The sequence below is a fragment of the Gavia stellata genome, chromosome 1 (assembly GCF_030936135.1).
Source record: "Gavia stellata isolate bGavSte3 chromosome 1, bGavSte3.hap2, whole genome shotgun sequence".
NCBI classification, from domain to species: Eukaryota; Metazoa; Chordata; class Aves; order Gaviiformes; family Gaviidae; genus Gavia; species Gavia stellata.
This window is the reverse complement of record NC_082594.1, coordinates 125,481,173-125,505,986: the sequence shown is the minus strand read 5'-3', so window position 1 is coordinate 125,505,986 and position 24,814 is coordinate 125,481,173. Positions and strand designations below refer to the sequence as shown.

At 42.8% G+C, this 24,814-nt stretch overlaps 1 protein-coding gene across 1 annotated transcript; it reads left to right on the top strand.

Annotated features, from left to right (window-relative positions):
* Positions 1 to 12,204: 12,204 nt before the first annotated feature.
* Positions 12,205 to 15,908, top strand: LOC104256494 (lymphotactin). Its single transcript, XM_009810954.2, has 3 exons — positions 12,205 to 12,352; positions 14,956 to 15,073; positions 15,803 to 15,908. Exons 1-3 carry the CDS (start codon positions 12,205 to 12,207, stop codon positions 15,906 to 15,908), a joined length of 372 nt encoding a protein of 123 aa, XP_009809256.2.
* The last annotated feature ends 8,906 nt before the right edge of the window (positions 15,909 to 24,814 follow it).

The window sequence follows — 24,814 nt, the reverse complement described above, 5'->3', positions numbered from 1 at the left end:
AACTGTTTTCCACAGCTATGCAGGCAAGGGCAGGAAGGAAAGCTCACCTTGATCAAAGCCTCTCTGGAGTCCAGGCTTTTAAAGAAAGCAGACAAACCGCAGCAAGCTCTCTGTGCCTCCTGGAATTGCCACTCTGCAGCAAAATCAGCCAGCAGCGAGGCACCCTGCTAAGCTAGCGGTCTGTATGAGCACGCACTTACTTGCCAACAGCCCCAGAGAAGCCTGAGCTCAAACAGAATACTCTAAGATGAAAGGAAAAACTATGAAGCCTGTCCAGTTTTTGCCACGTGAGCACATTTTTGCTCCGGGGTGCCGTTATACATTTCAAGCCACCCAACTGTTTTTATGGACAAGACCTATGCTCAGCACGTCACTTCAAAGCAAATCAGAGGCACAAGTAGCAAGAGAAGGTATAGGTTTGGTCTCACATGCTGGCTAACACTCATCTCATTTTTTTTTCATTATTTGGAACCATATACCCAACCAAAGAAACAGAGAAACCATAAAACCAGCATTATTTTAGAGCAGTGCCCAAGGGACTTGTTACCTGACGTTCAACATTGCCAGAAGTCCCAGTACAATGAGGACAGTTGCATTTCCTAACTTTGCTTCCCTACTCACTCAGGAGGTGAGCACACACTCCTTCATGGAAATTAAGAGGGGGTTTTAGTTTGTATTTTACCTTCCAGGGGAAATAAACCTTTCCCTCAAGATCTTGAAGAACACCTTGACAATGTTACATGACCATATCCCTAAATACTCCAAAGTCTCAGCACAGGGAAGCAAATCCCTCCTTTGATAAAAAAGCACCATGATTTGTTAATCTAACCTCATGTTTTGGGGGCCTTCATCTTCTAGGGGTTCAGGATTGGAAAAGTTGGTTATCATCTACCCAAATCTCTTAAGAGCATACATTTTAAATAAAGACGAGGAAGAAAGTAATGATATCCTCACTGGGTAGGCATAGCCAATATAAGCAGCATGCAAAAGGCTAAAAGAGGAAATCAATAGTGCACAACACAAACCCAGATTTTCAGAATACTTTTGTAGTGCTTTCTGAAAAAGTGAGCCTCTTCCTATGCATAAAGAACAACTGCAATGACCTGACATGGAATCTCTTAATTGAAGCCACTGCCAGAGAGGAAAGAAAAACAAAACCTGCCATGGGAAGAACCTGCTGTGCAACCCCATTTGGAAGGGCAGAGAGGTGTCATCTCTGCACACAAGCTGAATCCCCAGGTATGAAACAGAGGGAACCAAAGACAGATGGCCTTTAGAAATGTCCCAAATGATCCTCACAAAGTCAGGAGGTTCATTCACCTCACCATTTCATACTTCCAGTAGGGAATAATATTTACTCTTTCATAACATAGACTATAGTAGACTTCTGGAAAGCTCCCATGCCTTAATCCAAATCAGGTTCTAGATGTGCTTAAACCCTTTCACAAGCCAATATGTCTTATTTCTGAACCTGCAAAAATTACCAGCTGAGAAGTCCTCTTGATCCCGATTCAGGATTTTGAGGTGCCAAGGTGTATGAGAATGGATGACTTTGGGTAGACAGGTTGTTGTTAGTTTGAACCCAATCATTTAACCCAGACGGTGTGAGGAAGGGTGACTGTTTAACAATTAGAGCAAGGAAGGTGGAAGATATGGAGAATTATATTTTTCTGCCCTGCTCTGCTTCAGCTGAGTGTCTTCTTTTCTTTCCAATTCCTTTAGTGGTCAGGTAAAATAGGAACAATACCACACAACACGTAGAAGATGTGACAAAACACATGGGACCCTTCGTGCACTTTGTGTAAGTGCTATCCATGCGTTCACTCGTTCACACCGCACCAAGCAGGATTGATCTCGTATTGTCATATTGAGATGAATGAGAAAAAATTCCTCCGGAGCAGGTCAAGTCTATGGTGAAAGGGGCTTTAGAAGTATCTAGAAAGATAGTATAGGTCACCCAGTTCATCCAGAAATAAGATCATGATGTAGCTGATCAAGGAAAATACTGTACTATTTTTATTATTCTGCCCAAATCAAATTAGTTGCCCATGCTCTGGCCTGGATATTAGAATCATTCAAGTGCAGCGATTTGTAACCCTTTCAACGTGCTCACCCCTAAAAAACTTGCCCTTGGGAAACAGACTCCACGCAACGAAACCAAACACACTGACAGGCTTTGCTTAGTGCCGTTTTGCACAACCCTTGGAAGCAGCCCAGAGACCCCCCTTCTGCCTCTCAGAGTTTCCAGTGCTGCAGGGTCTGATGCGCAGACGGATCCTGCTGCTCCGCAGCGCGTTACGTAGACCTTGTCTGCGCTGGGGAGTTCAGCCGCCGGCGGCGGGCAGCCAGTTTGGCCGCACAACGGCAGCACAGGCAGGCAAAGCTAGTGCTGGTGTACAGTCCAGCCCAATTTCAAGCAGGAATGAACTACACCTCAGTAGGTATTGGCAGCTTGTCAAGCCCAAGCTTATGGAAAATCTTGCGATTCTGCCCTGCTGTTGTAAGAAGCAAAGGAGAACAGGTCTCTCTGTACTGCGCAACTGCGCCTGTAAACAGACTGAACACACAGCCTAGAAAATAAAACTCAAAAGTAGATGCTCCTCAACAGTCAGCTGCTAAAAAGAGGGAGTTTCATATTCAGGCATTGTTACCTGAAATTAAGGTCTTGAAAAACCAGCCCTGACAGTCGATTCTCTCCCTTTCTGAGAGCACGGCACGTTGTCTCTGGCGGGTACCTCTGCTGATTTTTAACCGCCTCTGTTCTGCCTCACCAGTTCCCTGCCTTGCTGGGCTGCAGCTCGAGCTACCCACACAGCAGCCAGAGCACGGGGAGCCTCCAAGGCACAACGGCCATCAGGACCATGAAGGCACAAAACCCGATTCTCACCTGTTTGAACTCAATCCTCCTTCCCCCTACTATGAAGATGCCTAAGCAAAGTCATGCCCAAAGTCAGCTGAAACTGAATTGCTGCAAGGCAAGCTCTGCTGAGGTGAAATGGTTTTCAGCAGTTTTTTGGGCCGGAAGGGACCAGCAGATGCCCTAGCCTGACCTCCTGCATGACAAAGGCTGCTGCAGAGAAGAGCTGCTGGGAAAAGGCACCTCCTTCTAACCTGGCAGTGAAGTACCGGCAGGCCAGGGCAGGTCCAAGATCAGTCTCCCCAGCCCCTGACTGGGAAGAATGAGGGGTGTTCACAACACGGCCAACAACATTCCGTTTCTTTCCTCACAACAAAATAAACCAGCTCAGGTTGCCCTTGAAATCCATTTTATTAGGCTGCGTTTCCCCATGGCAACCAAGCCTCTAAATCCTTGAAAATTCCCTCCTCTTCTCTCCTCCCTCCAACACTTCTGCCCAGGGACAAGAGGCTTAACACTTGCCTGCCAGTTTCTTCTCTTCGCAATCTCTCTTTTCCCCTGGTTCCTCAGGCTAGCTAATTCTCCCAGGTTTAAAGCCCTGGGTTTATGGCACACCTTTCAATCTTTTCTTCCCCTAAAGTAAAGCTCAAGTCACCAGAGAACAGGTAATAAGTGAGTAGATGAGCCACTAAAGACTATGACTTACCTGAACTAGATTGCGGCTACCTCCAGCCACTTCCCCTTCCCTGAAAGCTCTACGTTCCCTCCCTTTTCTTTGTACTTACCTGCCATACCCCAAAGTGGTGAGACCTTGTTGCAGATGGCACAGTGGCACTGTAACGTGGCCCATAGTCCCTGCACAAGCTTCCTACGTTACAAGCCAAGGTCTGAAGGAAGGGGGAGCAGCCTCCATGACCCGCCTGTCTCACCCCACTCAAAGGAGAAGCAAATGGACAGACGAGAGCCTAGAGAAATTAAGCAGAGCTTTGGACCCTGATCCAGCTGATGAGCGGTCAAGTTGATTTGCGAAGAGAGCTGTGCTCCCTCACAAAATAAAAACAGAGGAAAGAGATCTGCTTAGTCACAGGGCATAGAAGAAAGGAGAGATCAGGTGGGAACGTGAGTGTGCTTCAAGGCTTAAGAACAAATCATGATTGTGAGGCTCAGCCGAGTCTCTGAGGGAAGGATCGAGGCACAAATTTGGAAACAGAGCCAAAGAGTTTGCAAACTTCCCAGGTCCAGTTCCCCTTGAGGGAACTCCTGCAGTTCTGCAAGGAGCACCAGATCTGAACGCCTCTGGTGGGCTTCGCTGCCAAACAACAAAACGTACATGCAGATATTACCTAAACATTAATAACTATAGTGAATTGCAACCGAAAAACACTACTGCTAACTCAAGGCGAGAGTCCAGCTCCTACTTGCTTCACAGTAGCTATTCCCTAATGCTTTTGAGACTGAGGCATGCAGTTTATTTTATATCTGATTGAACAACAGAGCTCTATCCCCTGACAGAGCACAGGAATCCACTAAAGACAAGTGGTGCCCCACATGCTACAACGCCTTCTCCACAGCCAATTTGAGGAACAGTGCACTGCTACAGCGCAACTTCTCTATTTTGCCAGACTTGCTTTCTCTTTTGTGATAGGAGAGCTAATTATACTTTCCAACTTTCTTACAACCTTTTGAGAACCTCAGGAGAGAAGCGCTACGCACGAGCAGCGTCATTACTTACAGTGAACCTGCTGGTTGCATACCGTGAGAGGAGACAAAATAGCTCACAGGGGGACCAACAGAGAGAAGAGCTGGAGCAAGGTAAGGACTGGGATAAACAGGCAGGGCAGTCCCCGAATTTTTTAACTAGCGACAATCAGCTGACTCTGATCCATTTAACTTGGGGCTGCATTAATACCTGCTTAGCTCTGAAGTACAAACTGCCCCATCAAGCAGAGATTAGGTCTCCTATTCCCATGTATGCCTTTGATACTACGATACCAGTAGCCTCCTCTTCATTCTGTGTAGAGAATGGGGAAAATAATTGTTTATCTCAAAGAGGGTACAATAGGGGATGGAAGAAACCAGTGTCCTATGTCAGTAAATAAGCTACAGAACACAGAGAACAAATTGATAATCTGAAACTAGACCTGGCACAAGCAGGTAGCCTTACTGGCCATTGGGACCTGGGGCTAATTTGGGCTGGTTTTGTGTACGAGAGGAGAGTGAGGGCATCCACCAGGTCTGGCATGCTTTCCCAGCCTGGGTGGAGAGCTGCGCATGGGGCCATGCTGAACCACGGCGGAGGGATATAGTGGCCCATGACCATGCTGAAATCAGCTGAATTAAGTGCAAGAAATATGACAACCATGGGAGGGAGCTCTTAATTTATCGCTCTCTTAGACACGGTGGGGGTTTCTGCAGCCCTTAGTGAGAGATAAAAGTAGTTTGCAAAGGAAAAGTGAAACAGCATTTAACAGTCACAGCCTCATCTCTGAAACTGCAAAGAATAAAATGAATGCTAACTTGAGAGGAGAGGGAGGGAATTTTCCCATCCCCTCTTGCCTCCCACATTGCATCCCTCACTGCAGTGAGCTCAGGTGAATAATACAGACTGATGCATTTGTCTAACACATGCTTTCATACTCATAGTCATTACGAGGGGGAAAAACCCAGAGAACAAATAAACCCTAAGCACTGTCTTTTACAAAGTTCAGAGTGGAACATTTTCAAGAGTGGGTGTTTGCTGCAGGCCCCTGTGAGCTGAGCTCTTTTTTCCTTGCCCCTCTCATTTAAGCCTTCATTTACACGGTGACTCTCCTGCTGTTACAGGCTCACTGAGCAAATGGCTAAGGAAATATAAAAGCCAACTGAAAAGAAAACACTTATTTTCTCAGTCCGTATCTGTTTAAGGGTACAGCTGCATGAGCACCAAGTTTCGTTTCATAGGGCAGATGAGGATCAAGTGCTGTGATCAGTTTTAAGAAATTCTGTAACACTTTGTGGAACAGGATGTGGCCCAAACTTGTCAGGTTATAGTAACCAAGGCAATGTACCTTACCAGTGGCGTGGTTAGAAAGTGTGACAGTTCTTCATCTGAGAGATGAAGTAGAAAAGTACCTATTCCAGAGGCTATTATACCTCTCTTTGAAGGAAGAAAAAAATATCCTCATTGAAAAAAAAACAAACCACGTGGATTTCTCTTGCAAAGATTCTGGAATTATCTCTTCCTACCTTCTCTATTATTTTTTTTTCCTGGAAGCCATAGGGGTTAACTCCATAACTGAAAATTAAAATTTGTCAAATTTGTTAAACTCTGACGTAGAACCTCATGAAGGTTTGGTTATTAAAAATGCTTACAAGTATAATTATTGTTTTAAACAAATGCATTTGTTAGAAATCAGCTATGTGGGGAAAAAAAACAGAAGAAATAAATCCCAAGGATTCCCTTTTTGGAAGTTGAGAGAAGGTGACGTTTTCAAAAAAGGAATCTTGCATTATTCTTCTGTCTTCCCTTAATTTTTTATTTTTTAATCCACTGGCCAATTTCAACCAACGCTAAACAAAAGGCAGAAATCCCTACGAATTTTCCAAAACCTAGTATGTGAACAGCAGAAAGACTCAACATGGTGCCTCTACTGCGGGGAAAAGCCAGCAGAATAGGGGTATTCGATGCTTGGCACTAGCCAGCAGGTCTGTCAGCACATGTGAACTAGACAGCCGCAGGCATGTGGAGAGCATGCAGAGTTTTCTTTGGCAGGTGAAAACACGTGCTGAGGAGTTAGGGTAATTCTTGGGTGGAGGCAAGAGAAGTTAGCAGATAAAGGACTGAAAGTTGAATCCAGGCTTACTGGTTCTGCATATTGCTCTGCTGCCTGGAACCTGCTGCTTTATTTGTGATTCTCTTTTACATAGCCCCCACTCCAAACGTTCATTAAAATAGATATGACTGCAAAAGTATTTAATGGCAGTGGTAAGAAAAAGTCTGTGTACTTGTAAATAATAGCACATGCACAACAAATGAGAGTGAGGCATATAAGTATCACTGGTGCGTGTTCTTATACCTGTAACTCCCCTTTTCCCCTAACAATCTTAGCTCTTCAACATATTTCCTGTGATGACCGTCATGGAGCAAAGGAATCCAAACACATACGGATTGGCCAAGGGGCTCTCTCCAGAGCATGAAATACAGTTGAGGAAACTGTCCCCGCTGAGAAACCATAAGCATCTGAGCTTCTTCAGTTTTCTGAGGAAAGCTCAGGTTTACCCAGAAGCAACGTATCTGTTCAGATCCATCTCCAGTATCTACAGACACTAACTACCCATGGTTAACCAAGAAGTATATTTATTTTTCACACAATAGGCTTGATTCTTCTCCTGAAGACTAACAGAATAAGACTTGGTTCCCACATCCTTGATCCTACAGATACGGCACGCACAGAAAGATGTGCTAAACAGTATCTGTGTTCTCTGTTTTACATGAGAGCTGAGGAAGAGAAAGCAGAATAAGAAATAACAAAAAAACCAAACCAAAACAAGGAAGAAAAAAACAATAGGATGGACTGAGAATATTCCACAAATTCCCAAAGGCATCTGGCTCCTGTTGCAGCATGTGCAATATTTAGATACATTCACAGAATCGGGCTATAGTCACCTCCGTGATTCTCTGCAGCATTGCACGGTGTTTAGTTAGCTTCCTGGTCTGCGTCTCACAAAGAACCAAAACAGACAAGACTAACGGAGATTATAAAGATTAGGATCAGAGTCTTCCTGTTGTAAACTCTCAGGTGACTGTATAACTGCTCATTGAAAAACAAACCAAAATGAATGAAAGAAAGACCAAAGACTTCTGCTATATGGAGAATGTCACATTCATGTCAAGTCAGCTTAAAACGTCAGCAAAACAAGTGCATGCCTGCATACAGATGACTGTAGAGCTGACTGTAGAGTGTAGAGTAGTCTTTGCATGTTTGGTTCAAGGTCCCTTTCAAACCAAATCATTCTCAGTCTAATTTTACGTACCTGAATGCTTCAAGTTGGGTGACTGAAGTAAAGATTTTGATATAACTAACTTATTTAAGAGTGCATGATAAATCAAGGGAGGAGCATGTTAGCAGGACCAGGGAAAAGCTGGCAGGGAAAAGCTGGCAGTATGGTAGTGGAAACAGATGGTCTACAAGCAAAAACTCTATTATGATTAAGAGAAAGTATTGTTAATAGGGTTACATTTCTAAAGGAGTTGTTCTGCCAAAACCAGCACAAAACAGGGTAGTTATCAAAAATGTGATTTAAGCGATCAAATTAGATTAAAAGTCATTGTCTCCCAGCTGAGATGCGAGCACTGAGCATGTGTGTGTTTCTACTCCATTACAATATGAATGAAAAAGACTGAACATAAACTGCTATTTCCAGGTGAGGACCAGAAACTTCCTAAATCACACTGATTCTGTCATCAGCTGTTATCTGACCATACTTCAATGCACCAATCTAACTAAAAAGCTAAGCAGGTACTAAAGTGGGATACTGACTTCAGTGGGTCTTTATTATACACCTAATTTGTGCTGCTTAGCAGGCATGAATTTGGATGCAAGTTTAAAAGCAAGTAGATAGTTTAAGCTATGCTGAACTATGACCTAACAAGCCTGGTGGGAAGGCACAAAGAGAAAGACAACAGCAATTTCAATCAGAAAGTGAAATTAAATGCCAGAAGTACGTATAAAATCAGCATGAAATCTACAGAGCAAAAGTGATGAGAAACAAAGGAAGAAGGAGGGAGGGAAAGTCATGTAAATATCACAGCTGGATGTCACTTGCCGGTAATTCATAAACCAGTACTCCAACTGTTAATAAATATTACAAAACCAAAACACATTAGGGTCAGATTTATCCCACCTACCTTCACTCACTTACCATGTCCGGCATAAGATACGTGCGTATATTACCTCTGTAGATAATAGAGACAGACATGTATCTCCTGAGAGTGACATGTCCCACCCTAAAACCAGTTGCCTGAGATACTGATGTGTCTAAGCTGAGGTTCTTAGGTCCCCTCTTAAAGTCACTGAATGCCTTGGTTTAGTCTTCAAAAGTGATACTGGCCTGCTGGCACATCTTCAAGTTCAAGGGGTTGCTGAACATTCACTAAAAGACATGCATTTCTAGGAGCACATAGGAGTTAACTTATTTTTTGAAAGCTAACTACAGCGTAAGATGCAATACTTCAGACTCTACCCTGGTAAGCAAATTCTCATATTGGGCCCAACACTCTGCTCACTGCATATTTCTTTTCCCTCAGCAGGCTTGCTGACATGAAACAGGGTATATACAGCAATTATTTCAGTAAAAATTTCTTGACCTAGTTAAAAATTAAGAAAGCTATTGCATTCAGCAGTTGGTTAGGAGCTGTGCTAAGGAAGGCCCTGACTTTGCCTCCTGCTGTGTGCGAGCAGTCTCATGTGTCTCTTCACCTCTCTGTGCCCCAGCCACTGTCTTGGTAAAAGGGAGGCATGGCGCTTTGCGTGAACGGGGTCTAAAGGTTTTAGGAGAGCCCACGAACTCCTCAAGCAGGAACTTGCTGTTGCTGTCCTCTCCCAGGACTCTGTGTCCCAGCCCCTCCCCACGTTGTAGAGGAAGCCTAGGAGACTAGCACAAAGTCTGTGGTTTTCCGCACGTGAGCGGACTCCAAAGGTTGAATACAGGTACATCTATACATCCACACCTGCAATATCCACCGTCTGCACCTGCTTTCTCTCAGCAAAGAGCATAGGTGTTAAACATGAGATGTGGAGGGGAGGAGAAGGGGCAGCTCTCATGACACACACAACATCGTACCTGCAGCCAAGGGTTTGGGAAGCACCATGGTAAAGTTAGTTATCTTTATCCACAATTCCGACTTTACAAACTATTAGAGAACTCCATAATCATACCGTCCATTTCGTCTGTGGCTGTATCACAAGCTGTAAATGATCAATTTACTCCAGAATGCTTTGAAAGCAGCCTGTAATGAGAGAGCCAGACAAGAGGCAGTCAAGCCCCAGGACAAGTATCATTAGCATTGAACTTATCCAGAGCTGAGAAGCACTAATAGGAAAAGTACTTTGGGCGCTTATTAGCTGTCTGTTGGCTTACCAACAAGAAAACAGAAAGACCATACATCTGATCATCTTGCACACAGTGCACACTGGTGTTACAGTATGCAAAATGAGCCTTATACAACATTAGAACACCAGAGCTCACCAAATATCCACGGACAGGGCTGTGGGACTCCAGCCCACAACACTCTTCTCCAAAACACAGAGTTCACTGGACATAAGCCAGCTACACAGAACACCAGCTCAGGAGGCCACAGCAAATGAGGACTACAAAGAGGGGGAAAACTTGCCACAGGGTAGTTTTTCCATCTCACCTTAAGAATGGTGGAAAACTGAAGAAGGAACAGGCTTTCTAACAACACCTCAGGGATAAATCTACAACCTGCAGAAGCTTCTGTTGGAAGGACTGACTTTTTCTGAGCTGGCTCATGCTCAATAGAGCTGGTGACCCTTCCTCTCAAAGCTGTGGACAGTGAGTATATACATACATGTACATACTACATCAGTGAGTAGAAGTGGAGGAGCATCTCCTCTCTTAATGGGGAGAAAACTTCTCTCTACTATCAATGACGAAGTTGCTATCTTGCATCTCAAAGCTGCAAAGTACCAAAAAATTAGAATATCTCATTCAAGGAGTGATTTCAGGCAGCGTTCAGCAAAATATCAGGCTGCTACACTGCTCGGACACAAACTTAACATTAGATTTCCCAGTAGTGCTGCTGAGGTCAGTATGGTTACTCCCCTGTGTGGCATCAGGCACGTCCTTTAGGGGCTTAGTTAGAGCTTTGGCTTCCATTTTGCTGCAGCTTACATTAGCGTTGCAAGTGGGTTTAGCAGGCATTCCAATAAAGCAGCAAGTACCTTACGCCTGCTTACTGACTACTTTCGCCACTGCTTTTCCCTGGGTTGCATGGTGTATGTAAGATGAAAGAATCAAACCAAAAGGAACAAAGAATGTGCATGTATATACAAGTAAACCAAGCAGTGTGTTCTCTACCTGCAAGACCTACAGACTGTTCCTGAGGTTACAGAGCAGCCGTTAGAGCCTAGGAGTCAAGTATTTGAGTTCAGTTCTTAGCTAGATCTTAATTTGCCTGAGGAATCTTAGGGAATTGACTTCCACATGCTGCGTTTCCCCAAGCGATGCAATTTACATTGATGTTATCAAGAATCTGGAGAGGAGATTTCTGCTCAGAGGCTCCGGACAAGGATGCCAGCTCAGGTGCTGCTTCGCATGTGGCCTGGAGATCCACAGCTTGCTTGAAAAATATTTGCAGGTGCAAAACCACTGGCAGGTAGTGATGCCGTCCAGTAACTCAGACCACTTCACCGCAACACAAAGAGGACAACTAAAACTGGGTAATAGGACTAGCACAGACCCCAAAAAAGGACACATTTGATAGAGGTGCAATTGGAACAAGTTGACAAACCTTTTATCAACACCATGTTTACACAGACGTGCAATGAACTTTTTTCTTCTTTCCTATAAATTGTGCCTCTCTGATTGCCTGGTTACTTTCCTAGGCTCCATTCTTTATACTAGAAAGACCACATCACAAAACCAAAACCAAACAAAAATAAAGCAAACCAAAAACTTTATAAACTTTATAAACTCTTATTCCTCTTTGAAACCATTGTATTTTAGTTCTGACTGACTGGCAGGAGGGCTAGCGGATCTGGATCTAGCTCTGTATGTAAAAGTTCTCCCAGCACATAGTGATATCAGCTTTGGCCATATCAAATCACGGAGAAAACAGAACAGCTTTGACAAACTCCACCACACGTAGGAAATAGGAGTGATACCCCTCCAAAGCTACACGTTAAAGTGACCAACTATCTACAGCCACTACGGAAAAAGCCAAGGCATTCCTGTTTCCATCATCCTTGAGCTCACAGTTCCCTTTTTTGTGGTCCATTGGTCAAAGAGGTAACTCTGAATGTTACTCTGTGCCTCTGCAGTGCGGCTTAGCTACTGCTCTCTAAATTGAGGTGTGAAAGGACAGGAACATTTATTAAAGGTTTCCACTACAGAACAAGAGCTCTCACTTTTTGCAGCTTGAAATAAACCCTCCTCGCAACACAGAAGCAAGTGCAACCACAGCAGGGTTTGAGCAGGAAAAGCCTTCACAGGGGGGCTAGTGAAGGACGGGTGGGAGAAAGGACGTGGTTCTCTGTCACCAGAAAAAGTACTACCACTTAATTTTTTCCACTTATAGTCAGCCCCGCCATGACGCCCCAAAAGTGAACCCAAGAACTGACCACTGAATGACAATATATAAACTCTGTGAAAGAGGGCTGACAATAGCCACTTTCTTCTCTGCCTCGACAAAGAAGCCACCAGCAATGAAACTCCACGCTGCAGCTATCCTCCTCGTCTTCTGCCTTGGCGTCCTCACTGTGCACACGGTGAAAGGTAAGTTTACAACCCAAGAGGAAGACGGGAATTGCTCCACATTGCACCAGTGGTCTGATAAGCAGGATTCATTCTCAGCCAGAGCTGATTCATAAGATAAAACTCGCAAGAAATCCAGATCAGAACTGCAAGAAAGGCAGCTTTATGGGAGATTTCATCTGATGTCCTGTCAATTAGTGGTCGGCTTCTGTTTTAATGCAAGGAGAGTTTCTGTGCCTTAGAACACTTAAAGGGTTTCTGTGCATTATTCTCTCTCTTAAAATCATGAGATCTTGAAGACACAATGTTTTTTAATTTCACCGATGCCATACAGCAATGAGTTCTATAGGTTAATAGCATACGAAAAATATTTCTTGAATAAGATGTACTTTTTTCTTTTTCTAGAGACACTACTTTTATATGTATTTTTATTATATCATTTTTTATTTGTCTTTCTCTAACTATATGCTTTAATCCCTCCAATGTCCCTATTTTAAAACATTCTTCCAGTTCTGTATCTCATATTGCCTATTTGCTTGTTTCTAGCCAAATATTTTGGTACAGACAGGCAAACTATGAACAAGAACTGCAAAGGAGAGCAATAGATTTATGCAATGTCTTCTCTCTCTTCCTGATTTCATACAATTTAACTTCTTATTTGAGACCGTTTATGAGCACTGAGATGAGCCATGTTTATTAGCCATGCTTTAAATAAGTCTGTCTACAGTGATGTTTAGGTCTGTGATTTTTGGAGTAGGCTATGTGTATCATGTGAAAACATGAACATACACACATAAACACATGCCTTCTTATACACAATCAGATTCACACAAACAAGCACATAAAAATCACGGAAAACACTCACGCGCAAGCCATATGCAAACCCACAAAAATATGCAAAGAGAAACACACAGAAAAGGCATCTTCACAAAACCACACCAAAACCAAACTGAGACCTGCTAAGCATTCACAAGATTATGTAGCTACACACTGAGTATGTTGACCTAGTACCCCTAGAGCTAGATCATACTACATTCTTGTACGTTGATTAACGCTACTGCTGTTCATCTTGGCAACTTGTGGCTTCGTAGCACAGACTGCCAGTTCATAATGTCATTCTCCAGGTGGTATAATTTGCCATAAATATCACCAAGTCTGAAAAAGCACACTGAGGTGGTATGCAAAGGGTAGAAAAAAAGATTAGAAAGAAGAATGATAAAGAAAAAAACCACCAGAAAAAAGGGTATTTATAGGTTGCAGAGCAGTTTGGTTTTGTTCCCAGGCTTAGAGGAGCTCTGGTGGTGTTCCCTGCATGCATTCTCTGGAGATAGTTTAACAGTAGCGAGGGTATTTCCAGGACTAGTAAGGATTGCTTGACTATCTTTGAGCTCTTTAATGCCACATTGTGAAAACCAATCTGAGTAAGGCAGTAAGATACATATTTGTAATGAATCATCAAAAAATACATCGCATTACTTGTGGCTAAAGCAAGATCAGAAGAGATACTCCTTCAGGAAAACAAATCTCAAGAATTAGCTGCTCTGCCAGTACCCATGCACTGGCTATGCTACAGCTTCTCCAAAGGCTGATGTGTGTGTGCCTCAGTTATTCCAATTATTTCAAACAAGGAAAAGCTCACAGATAATGAGATTACGTGAAGCAGGTTTTATATTTAGCATCTTGTACCTGAACAGCTCTTAGCCTTTTCTCAAGGTAGTTTCTCTATAAATTCTTTAAAAAAACACCTTAGAATACAGCAGTGTTCTGGTTGTCCCCCTCATGCCTTCCCAAACCTGTCTTTGATGGTGGGAGAAAACCAGAAACTAGCAAGCGCAGGCTTCCAGTAATGTATACATATACGCCATCTCACTTAAATGAGCTCTCATTTTTAGTTATCACCATGTAAGGTAACAACTGCCCAGAGAATTTTACACTGATACTGTGATCCTCTTTATTAATCACCAGTGCAGTTCCCTGAAATGTATGAAAAGGTTGGAGGAAAGACAGGATTAAGTAGCACTCCATTACTTATGAAAGCAGACTTATAGCAAGAGTATGCAAGTACTTAGTCTTCTGGCAGATATACCTCCCTTTCTTTCAACGATTTTTTTTTTAATGCTCGTTTTGGATGTCCAGTGTGAGACAAGTAGCCTTGCTTTCCTTTCCTTCTCTTGGAAAGTAGGGGGAATTACTGATCCACGTTCAGATGACATCTGGAAGTCCACCCAGTCAAGGTGCCGGGTTCTAAGCGCTACTCCATATGGACGCTTATTTGCAGATGAGACAGACCTAATTATGAATGACGCCAAATACCTTTTCTGCTATGGAAGCAGTGACACCTTAGGGGCAGAATGATTATACAATTGTTCAGTAGAACAACTGAAGATTAGTATCTTAACTGAAACAGCAGTAACGCTTTGGTGATGGTAGGCTGCATCACAAAAAATACCTTAAGCTCTCTTGTATAACTGGTATTGTGGCTGTACATCATGAGACACTCATGTTCTAACCACACCTGGAAATCTGCTGGAATTCATAATTTAAATTTCATAATTTAAATTCATAATTTAAATTTTAATATAGTATCGACTGCCTTTGTCATTCATCTATTTTTCCCCTTCTAGGGAGCGTTGGAAGTCAGTCCATGCGCAAGTTCAGTTGTGTAAGTCTGTCTACACAGCAACTGAACATCCGGCAGCTTGTCAACTATGAAAAGCAACAAGTTCCACTAAATGCCATCATGTAAGTATCCAGTCCAAAGTTCACCTTCAGACACATCTATGCAAACACACTACCATCGAAAAGGGAAAGGGCATCGGAAGACACTTCACATCCCAACTCACTAAATCTGGCTAGTTCAGGTCACCCTTCCAGTTCCCCCATGAAGCAGTCACCTGGCAGCTGAGGGAGTGACGGGTGGACCTGAGAGAGCTGGGAGACACATGCTGCTCACAACCACTGGCAGAAATCTCACTGAGCAGCCAGATCTTTTGTGCCTAGAAAGTGGGGAAAAATCTCAGCGAGGGGTCAGGGGGGAGCAGTCAGAAGCCCAGTGCACTGAATTGAGCCAAGGGGAAGGATCAGGCGGAAGTGTTTGGGGTAACTGACTCCTGCTAGGAGCTGTGTTCGATCTTTTGATCTCATGAGCGTGCATTTTTATCAAATCTGGGATCTGCTCCTGGGAGGTAAACGTGCATGATGATTTCATACAAAATCTCAGAATACCAGGTATATTCCCTTTTTTAAATGTCAGTATGTGTGCACATGACCATGTATGTTACATACATACCTATGCCATAAATAGAGAACTAATGTTGCTAACTACTGTTATTCCAACTAACAACTACAAACTCTGGCATGTGATATGATTTTACCACATTGTTCCTCATGTTGTGCATAAAAACCAAGAATAATAAACCTGGGTTTGGAGACCGGAATTTAATGGCCACCTGGTTTTCTTTCTTTCTATAGGTTTATCACCACAAAAGGTATCAAGATCTGCGTAAGCCCGAATCAGAAGTGGGTGAAGGCTGCTATAAAGAATATAGACCAAAGACGTACCACCAAAGGGAAATAATCCTGTCCTAGGCAAGCATCTAAGGCCAACTAAATGGAATCATCATCAGTGCTGCACATAACAGGGAAGAAAACCTTAGTATGTGCTTTTAATTCCTATTTATAAATCGGCAATAAAATCTCTGAACAACCACGAGCTCACCAGAATTTGTTCATCGCTGGTTGAATGTCTGCTGACTTGTTTTATAGCTGGACTCTGTTACACTGTTTATTTTCTTAAATGCTTGCTAATATTTATTTACAACTGAATGTAGATATCTTCTCATCCTTGCTGTCCTGACCAGTATGGCATTTAAGGGTGAATGGCAGATAGTTGCACATACTGTAGGGAAGAAGATAAACTCCCACAGAACCGGATGAGTGTAGACCTCCATTCCTGATGGAGGTCAGAATGTTATGCATTGAGTGCTGGGTTTGAGAAGGTGCTATATAATTTAATGGTTACTCATAACTATATAATCTATAAGTAAGCTAATCTCATGCTTCAGGCTATCACCTGGTTGGTGCAATATTCAGAAGATGATCCTTGGGCATTCTAATTTATACACAATATTGCACTATTAGCTCAGTTCATGATGACGTATGGATACTCTCACCAAGGGATGACCTGGAGTAATTCAGTGGAACTCTATGAATGTAACCCTATTCAGCCTTGTACTGGGGAAGGCTTACTCTCCCCCCTGACTTCTGTGAAATTACTTCAGTTTCACCCTCATGTGAGACAAACATGAAACAATCGTTTTACTTTTTCCTTTGCTTTTCTCTGAATAAGCAGAAACAAACCATGTCTGGAATCTCTATTTCACAAACTCATAGGAACTCCCTGCCCTAGAAAACTATGTATATGTAAACGTCTTCTATTTTTAAAATTTATAAATTCTACTAACAGAAAGTTTTTGATTTTAATAAAGGTACTACAAACCTGGAATCAAATGGTACGTTTGTCTGCTTGTATGTAATGCAGATGGAGACTGTTGAAATGGGTAGCAAGATGACAGCGCAAATCTAAGAACTTTTGGGCAAACCAGCTAGAGCTGACACCACTGCCAACTAATGACTCAGATTGTTCAAAAGCAATCTGATTCTGAGCTTTCTACACTATATTTGAGCTGTAAAGCCCATATTTCAGACAATACCTCTTCAAAAGTTCAGGTTCTTAAAAGTCGGACTTCATACAATGCTAGGATGATCCCCACGTTATCAGAAGCAGACATGGAAGAGCTCTGGGCAGAGAGAGTAAAAACTGACATTGAGGAGCTTGAGGGGTGGAGGGGATGTACAGGCAGAGGGGATCCACAAATAAACTTCCTCTCATACTACTGCATGTACGTAGCCTGCACTGCTGCTGAACTATGGGCTTTTCATCACAGATAACCTCTTAGTTATACACACGGAACTACAGCACTTCCAAACTACGCTATAAAAATAAGATCACGTTATTCTAAAAGCCAGTCTTTACAGTTCCCTGCTCTGGTCAAGTCTCCAGACAGCATGTATCTCCCGTGGCTCATGTTTTGTCGTAGCTCAGTCCTGTGTAGGGAAATGCATTTAGTTTTCACTATCCAGGACAGGTTTTAAAGCAGTGCTACTCCTCAGGCAGGGAAGAGAAGGATGACTGTATGTGTCACACTAGAGAACAGAGCCAAGGCAGGCTGTTGAGCCTCCGTTATACAGCATGATGCTTCCTTATGGAAGTTCTTGATATCAACTGCACTAGAAAAAAATAGTTGTTGCTACAAGCTTTGTAAGAGCAGCTTTACAGGTAGAAAGAAATGTTGAGATAAGATGTTTCTGGAGTATGGCAATATATAAACTGGTGTTCATTCAATTTTGAGTTGCTGATCTCAAGGCCCCAGTTCCTCGTATTATAGACAACAGAAACACTTCTGTTTCCTTCAGCATCATCAGACTATCAGCAGGCTACAAAACCAGGTCACCTATAAAAGCATTTTTATGGGAAGTTCTCTCAGATGAATACCATCAGTTTCCGCTGATCAAATTCATCCAGGACCAGAACTAACTAACATGCTCTTGGCAGGCAGAATTTTAATGCCTTTCCTCATACTCAGTAGTATCTTATCCTGGAATTAATCTTGCTGAAGTGAATATGATTTTTTTTTAATTAGGACTATCACAACCTGAGGATATATTAATTAACCATCACATAGCAATTAATACTTTATATCTGCTCATCCTCATCACCGTTCGTGGCATGATTAATAATCATTTTTGAGTGAATCATCCTACTTAATAATTACATCTTGTTTGTTATACCATGCAAGATCTGTAATGATCCTTCTGCATTTCTTGGGAGTTAATTACTACGGGTGATCAGTGCTCTCAACATCTCTTCCTACTCAGCCATTAAACCTCAGGGACTTCCCTGTCTTTCCCTGACCATTCCTTACCCCAGTCCTTGCTGTGGTCCCAGTTGCATGCTATTTTTGTCATCTCTAGCTCTGTCTAATCTGGAAGCTTATCTGTAATGGCACTGCTCCTGCCTAGTACTATTCCCTGAGGCTCTCAAAATGCTTTAGAAAGAATGGAAAATATGATTAAACCTCCTTTTCACACACACACAAAAGGAAAGTGCAAACCGAAGAACTAGAGGGCTGCTGTTGTGTTGGAAGCAAATAAGAACCATAGCCTCGGTCTCTCCAACATCCTTAGGAAACATCTCACTTAGAAAAACAGTAAGTTAAGCTCCAAGGTGTGGTTGAAGAGCTGGGGCTGTGGTTTCAGTGATACCCTCCCCGCATCTGGCTGCCCAACAAGTGAGGTAGGGAGCAGGGGGCTCAGGGTGACTGCTTCCCTTCCTGCTTGGCCTCTGCCAGATTGCAGCCTGTAATATGAACGTTGATTTCCTTTGACTCCTTTTGTAAGATCTGATGTGGAGTCACCACCCCTGGAGGTGTTCAAAGAACATCTGGACGAGGCATTGCGGGACATGGTTTAGTGGGCATGATGGTGTTAGTTGATGGTTGGACTTGATGATCTTACAGGTCTTTTCCAACCTTAGTCATTCTGTGTGATCTGTGCACCGCTTTGCCAGAAAGGACCCTCCAAATACACATGGCAGCCCAGGGAGCAGCAATATTTGAAACAAGTCAACCATTTCTCTTCTACCGCGCACCACTCACATTTCCAAAAGGGACTGAAGAGATGTACTGTGTTCAGATCTTTAGCTCAGGGGAAAGACAGCAGAGAGCACAGTGGACAAACCCTCAACCCCTGTAAGAATTCACAACTTCACTAACTTCAGAGGCAGAGAGGACAACTACCCACCCCTGTGGGCATGCTGGCTTTTTGCATAAAAATAGTATATGTCCTGGACAATGACTTTACACAGCTGCAGGTGTATTCTTTTCACTGCTCATTTATAATTAAAGAACTAGAAAGTTAAGGGTTTATCATAACAATCAGCTTTCCTAGAAGCTGTTTCTACAACATTTAATCCCTAACCCCCAGTGATGAGCTGGGATATTCCTTGATTGGTTTTTTACATGCCTTCTGACTAGCATTTGTGCTTTGCTTTACACTGGAGGTTTTCATCAGCTGATCACCTAATTTTAACAGATTGCTCCCTACATGGGAAGAAGAAAAGAGAGGAGGACTGGGTACGTGTGCAAAATATTAATACATCAGTGACGCTATTTTGCCAAATATTGGTACATGACATCACAAGTAAGGCATGTTAATTCAGTAAATACAAATATTTTCTTCTCTCATCCATGTGGAACAATGCACTGCATGGATTTCAGAAAGCTAAACCTTATAATTTAAATTGAAAATTAATTGATTATTTAACCCAAATTATTGGGGTTTGCTATGGAAGATGCTAATTCAAATTTTATGGCAAGCCTGTACAGTAGAAGGTGAGGGGAAAGGTAGTGGGGTAACAAATACAAAGAGAGTGAGAGGGAGTTGTTTCAGAAGAAAGCAGTATGAGGCAGCTGCCATTAAGTCCTTAGTAAGTCACAGTCTTTTAGCAGCTCACTTGCTCCCTTGAGTCCTGTCGCATGTGCGCTAGGATAAGTCTCTCATCACCTTGGGGAAACAAAAACTTAAAAGATGTGCCATAAACCTGGAAGCCCCAAGCTGTACTCTTCCATCAGCAAATTCTTAGGAATCAACAAATTGAAAACATCCGAAACTACTACACTGCAAGTGGTTGTCAGTGTAATTGAGAATACAAATTTTAGCTGGGCATGTCATTTGGACAGCGGGATAAAACTGTACACAGTGTGCTCTATGTTCACACCCCAGGGAGCCCATCCCCTCTCTGGGTACACCTAAGGCCCTTCCTGCAGCAATACTTGACCTGTTCTGAGGGCACCCTTCTGACCCCCCTTACTGCCTTCCACGGTGCCTGTGCACTTACTAACACCAAGAGCTATTTCCGTCTGCCATTTCCCACCCCATGCTATCCACCCATGGATGAATTTCATTTAGAACTTGTATTTTGGTTAGAAGATCTGAGAAGAAGAGAACAGACCTGCCAGGACATCTCCTACAGAGGCTACCCAGAAGATTTAAAAAAATACTCTGCTGTCACATCATGGTTTACCTTCCCCTCATTTCACCTGACAGTTAAAGGCAGCACAGAGAGGGGAAATTGTGCAACAAAGAGCTAATGCCAAAGCAGAGAAGAAAACCTATTTCACCTGATCCTTCTCACCCTCTAGCCTAGAAAACATTAAAACAACTGAACCAGCAGGTTCAGACTGACAAAAACTCGTGTTTCCATGTTTGTACAATCTGCCTATGCATTTCTACATTCTCAAAAGGAAAGGAAGCATACAAAAAATACCTCTTCTGCTAATAATTTCACCGTCATTAGAAATAGAATACATCAGCCCATAAAAGACCCCATCTAGAAAAGGACTGGAGCTAATCATGGACACACCTTCCAACACCTGATCTCCAGCAGCCTGTTGTATGAAACAGTAAATAACTATCCCAAAAATCAAGTATTGGATTGCAATTTAAATGAACCTTCTAACTTCGTGAAGCTCATTTGAGACATCTCCAGAGCATGTGCTGGTTCAAGGCCTGTTTATTGCCCCCCTCCTTTAAAGAGACCACAGAAAATGGGGTTGCACAGCAGGCCCTTTGCTGGAGAAGTTTTGTTTTTCCTTCCTGTCTGGCTGAGGCTTAAAATAAAAGAGTCTAGGCCAAATTATTACATTTGCTCTGCAAAGAAAAAGGCTGGTCCTGTCACAAGAGACACGGACTCCAAAAATACAAGCTCATGTCCTGCTCTGCTAATGACTTAATTCATTTTTGTACAGTGACGGTCACTTGATTTGGGCTGATTACTATGTATCATATTGATTATTTCTTGCATTAAGCCCTTAAAAACGGAAGGAAAAAAAAAATACCTCAAATGTTATTTAGAAATCATAACACCTGAAACAAATCTGATAACTTTCTCCTTCCCCTCTGGGTTTCTGAGCCTTTTAGTTCCACACTGAGGTTACAACTTCCTCAAGAACCATGAGGTGAACAAGTGTTTGTTGTAAGAGCAAGCACTAGGTTGTGGAGTCTCCCTGAAAGATTGGCACTGGAGAGAGTGACAGTAAGGGTGCATATATCTGCGTGGATTCACGTGTTTGCGCGTACCTGGGAATACATGTGCAAGACGAGGCTCCTGTAGGCTTCTCAGTGGGGAAAATACCTGCTTGTTTCCTACCGCCTGCTGCCTAACGTCCACCATGGTGCCAGCTCCAGCATGCCCGCTGCTCTGAGACCATTAGAGAGTTACCTGGTATTCCCCAGCGGGACAGCATTGACTCACCAAACACCTCAAGTGAAAATTGCCTAGTGTCTCTCGGTGCAGCGCGAGAAGAAAATGGCTCTGTTAGGGCTCCAGCCTACCTCCAGGGTCATCCTAACCCTGCCTATAAACAAACCCTGAACAGGAATTGCCGTGCTATGAGTTGCCGATTCACCTGGTACTATCCTTGGGGTGCTTTTCATGAGGTGCTGGCCAGTTCAGGTTTGATTTATTAAGGCCTTCTAGCATGAGCATCTCTCATGAGGGAGACCTTGTCGCTCAGAAGAACCTGCTGTTATGATACCAATCGAGTTAAGCAACTAAATTGGCAAAATATTGCAGATATCCATTTCTAGATTTTTACTATGCTGGAAAAAAGTGAAGTGGCAATTCCTTATTGGATAAAATTAGTGATATGTTTATAACAATATTACTCTAAGGCGTATGTTTTATGGGCTCAGATGTAACTTTTTAAATGAAGAATCATCCAACTGAAGAAAAATGGCTGGGGTAAACTTTACTTTTTAAACTCAAACTCGTTGATTCCTCCCTATTGTGACTACTTGTAGTGAATGAAAGTTCCAAGAATGTCCAAATCCAGCCTTTAAAACTACAACCATAAGAAACAGTTATCACTCAGAGAAAGTTTTGGAAGAAGCTTTGTGGTTGCAAATAAAGATTTTAGTAGAACTATAGCTGGGTGGGTGTTTTTTCCATCTCAAAAATAATTTAAGAGATTTCAGGACTTCAGCTGACAGTCTGGAATTACATGAACATATTTGCAAACTCTCCGAAACGTATGTTTTGCTTTGAAGCCCCACAAACTCCCCTGCGGCTGCCTAACAGAGCCCCCGCTCCCAAGCGGGATTCACAAAATGACTTGTGGCAACGGTGATGTCCTGCAGGTGAAAGCATGTCTTCTGCACTTTGTGGTATCAGCCTGGGCTCCCTGGAGGTCAAGGAGAAAGCATTAACCTTTTGACAAGTTCCACCCCACAGAAGGGACATGCGGTACCCCTTCCAGAGCTGCTTCTAAAGATAACCACCGGCTTACACAGCCCCGGTGATTGGGGCACCTCATTCCCATTCCCACTTACAAAACTAGCTTTCCTTTGATGCATGTTCCCTTTGTCAGTGGTCTGGTGGTCAGAGAGTGTCATTCCGTGCTTCTGTGGGGCTCTTTACGTACAATGTTCAAAACGTAGACAGCACAGCAGAAAAGTAGCTAAATTGAAAGAGGCTAAAATAAAACTTAATTCAGAGAACTTCAGCCACAAGAGGGTTTAAGCAGGAAAGGCCTTCACAGGGGGGCTACTAACAGATAATGGACAGGAAAGACATGGTTCTCTGTCACCAGAATTAAAATTTTCTACATATATACCCCTTTCCCACTACTCCACTACTTTTCTGGCAAAACCCAGACCTTAGAACAACAGTACACACTCCACGAAAGGCGGCTTGTGTTAACCACTTTCTTCTCTGCCTTGACACAGAAGCCACCAGCAATGAAACTCCATACAACAGCTACTCTGGTCACCTTTCAGCTTGATATCTTCACTGTGCACAAAGTGAGACGCAAATTTGCAAGCCGACAGGAATTCCCAACCCAACCACATTGCACCTGCAGCCTGATGAGTTCAGGATTCATTCTCAGCGAGAGTCGATTCATGCAACCAAATCAGCAAGAAATCCTGCTGAAGGCAGTTACAGCATAACTTGCCTACATGGGAGATTCATCTTCGTGGTGGGCTTCCACCTTAATGCAAGGAGAGTTTCTGTGCCTTAGAAATCTCTTATTTGCTCTCCTGTAATGATAAAATCTTGAAGCCATATATATAGATACTGTCTTTTAATCTCACTGATGCCTTATAGCAATGAGCTGCATGGGTTAATGACATTTTATGAAGATTCCTGAGTCAGTTTCAGATACAGTCTTTTCCTTTTTGCTGTGCAGACTTGTATTTCACCTCTTATTTGCCCTTCTCTAATCTACATAGACCTAATCTTCTAGTATCCTCATTTATCAGTCTGTCAGCCCTCTGACAACGTATCTTACCTTTTTGTTGGGTTCTTATCTTGCTGATAAATATGTCACAGATGTGAGGATAGTGGAAGCAAAAACAGCATTCAAGACAAAGGGGTACAAGTGATTGATATAATGAAGTCTTATTCCTGACTTTGTACAGTTATGACCTTAAGACCACCGCTGCCCGTTATTTACAGTGGTGACGTGATATAGCCTCGAATGCAGAGACCACGCCTGCTGCTGAAGCTCTCATGTGGTGTGCATAATCACAAAGGGAAGAAAAACTTCTGCACAGACTTGAGTGCAAAAATCACAGGCGCAAACTGATCACATGTAGCCTCACGCAAAGCCATCAAAATGCAAAGATTAAAGCACAAAAACCACATTCACAATATAAGGGAAAGTCAAAATCAAGGACGCCTCTAACTTGCTCGTGAAGTGACCCATGCATGCCCTGAGGTTACTGCCACTTATTCTCAGCAATTTCATGGAGAGTAGTTCTATATCTGATCTTCCTTGCTTGCAGCATTGTTAGTAACTTTTCAGAGCCAAGTATTTCTGTTTTCTAGGAGGGATTATTTGTTATAAAACATTCCCATGTAGGGAGAGAGACATGAAGGAGAAAGTCTGGAAAAAAAAAAAACTGGGATTTTTTTGCTGTTAAGTACATGGGATATGCAGAGGCAGCAAGAGGAGTAACCAAGGTAGCTAATAGTTCTGTTGACTAACATGCTAAAGAAGAGAGATTTTGCCAAAAACAAAGTGAGAAAGAGACAAAAAAACATAGCTTGGAGACCATGTTGTAAGGGTGCTTTTCAAGGAATTTGCTGTTGGTTGCAAGGTGAGTTTGTTTTTTTCTAAAAAGCCAGTGTTAAGGCACAGCAGGCAGCCATACCTTTTATGAAGGGAAAAAATTGCAAGGAGTAAAAAGAGGGGAGATGGATTGGTCCTGTCATGAAAAGAAGAAACGGAGAGGGAAGGACAGGCAAGAATAATACTGGCAAAGGAGTGTGGGAGGCACATAGAGGCAGAAAAGGCAAAAAAGGATCAGAAAAGTGAATGACAGGAGGTAAAAAAGGAGATAAACAGAATTATAGACGTGGAC

Bases quoted from the DNA above. Each gene is read 5' to 3' on its own strand.
- LOC104256494 (XM_009810954.2), top strand. From the start codon at position 12,205: ATGACAATATATAAACTCTGTGAAAGAGGGCTGACAATAGCCACTTTC. The intron at 12,353-14,955 runs GTAAGTTTACAA...TTCCCCTTCTAG, and splicing joins CACTGTGCACACGGTGAAAG to GGAGCGTTGGAAGTCAGTCC. The intron at 15,074-15,802 runs GTAAGTATCCAG...TTCTTTCTATAG, and splicing joins GTTCCACTAAATGCCATCAT to GTTTATCACCACAAAAGGTA.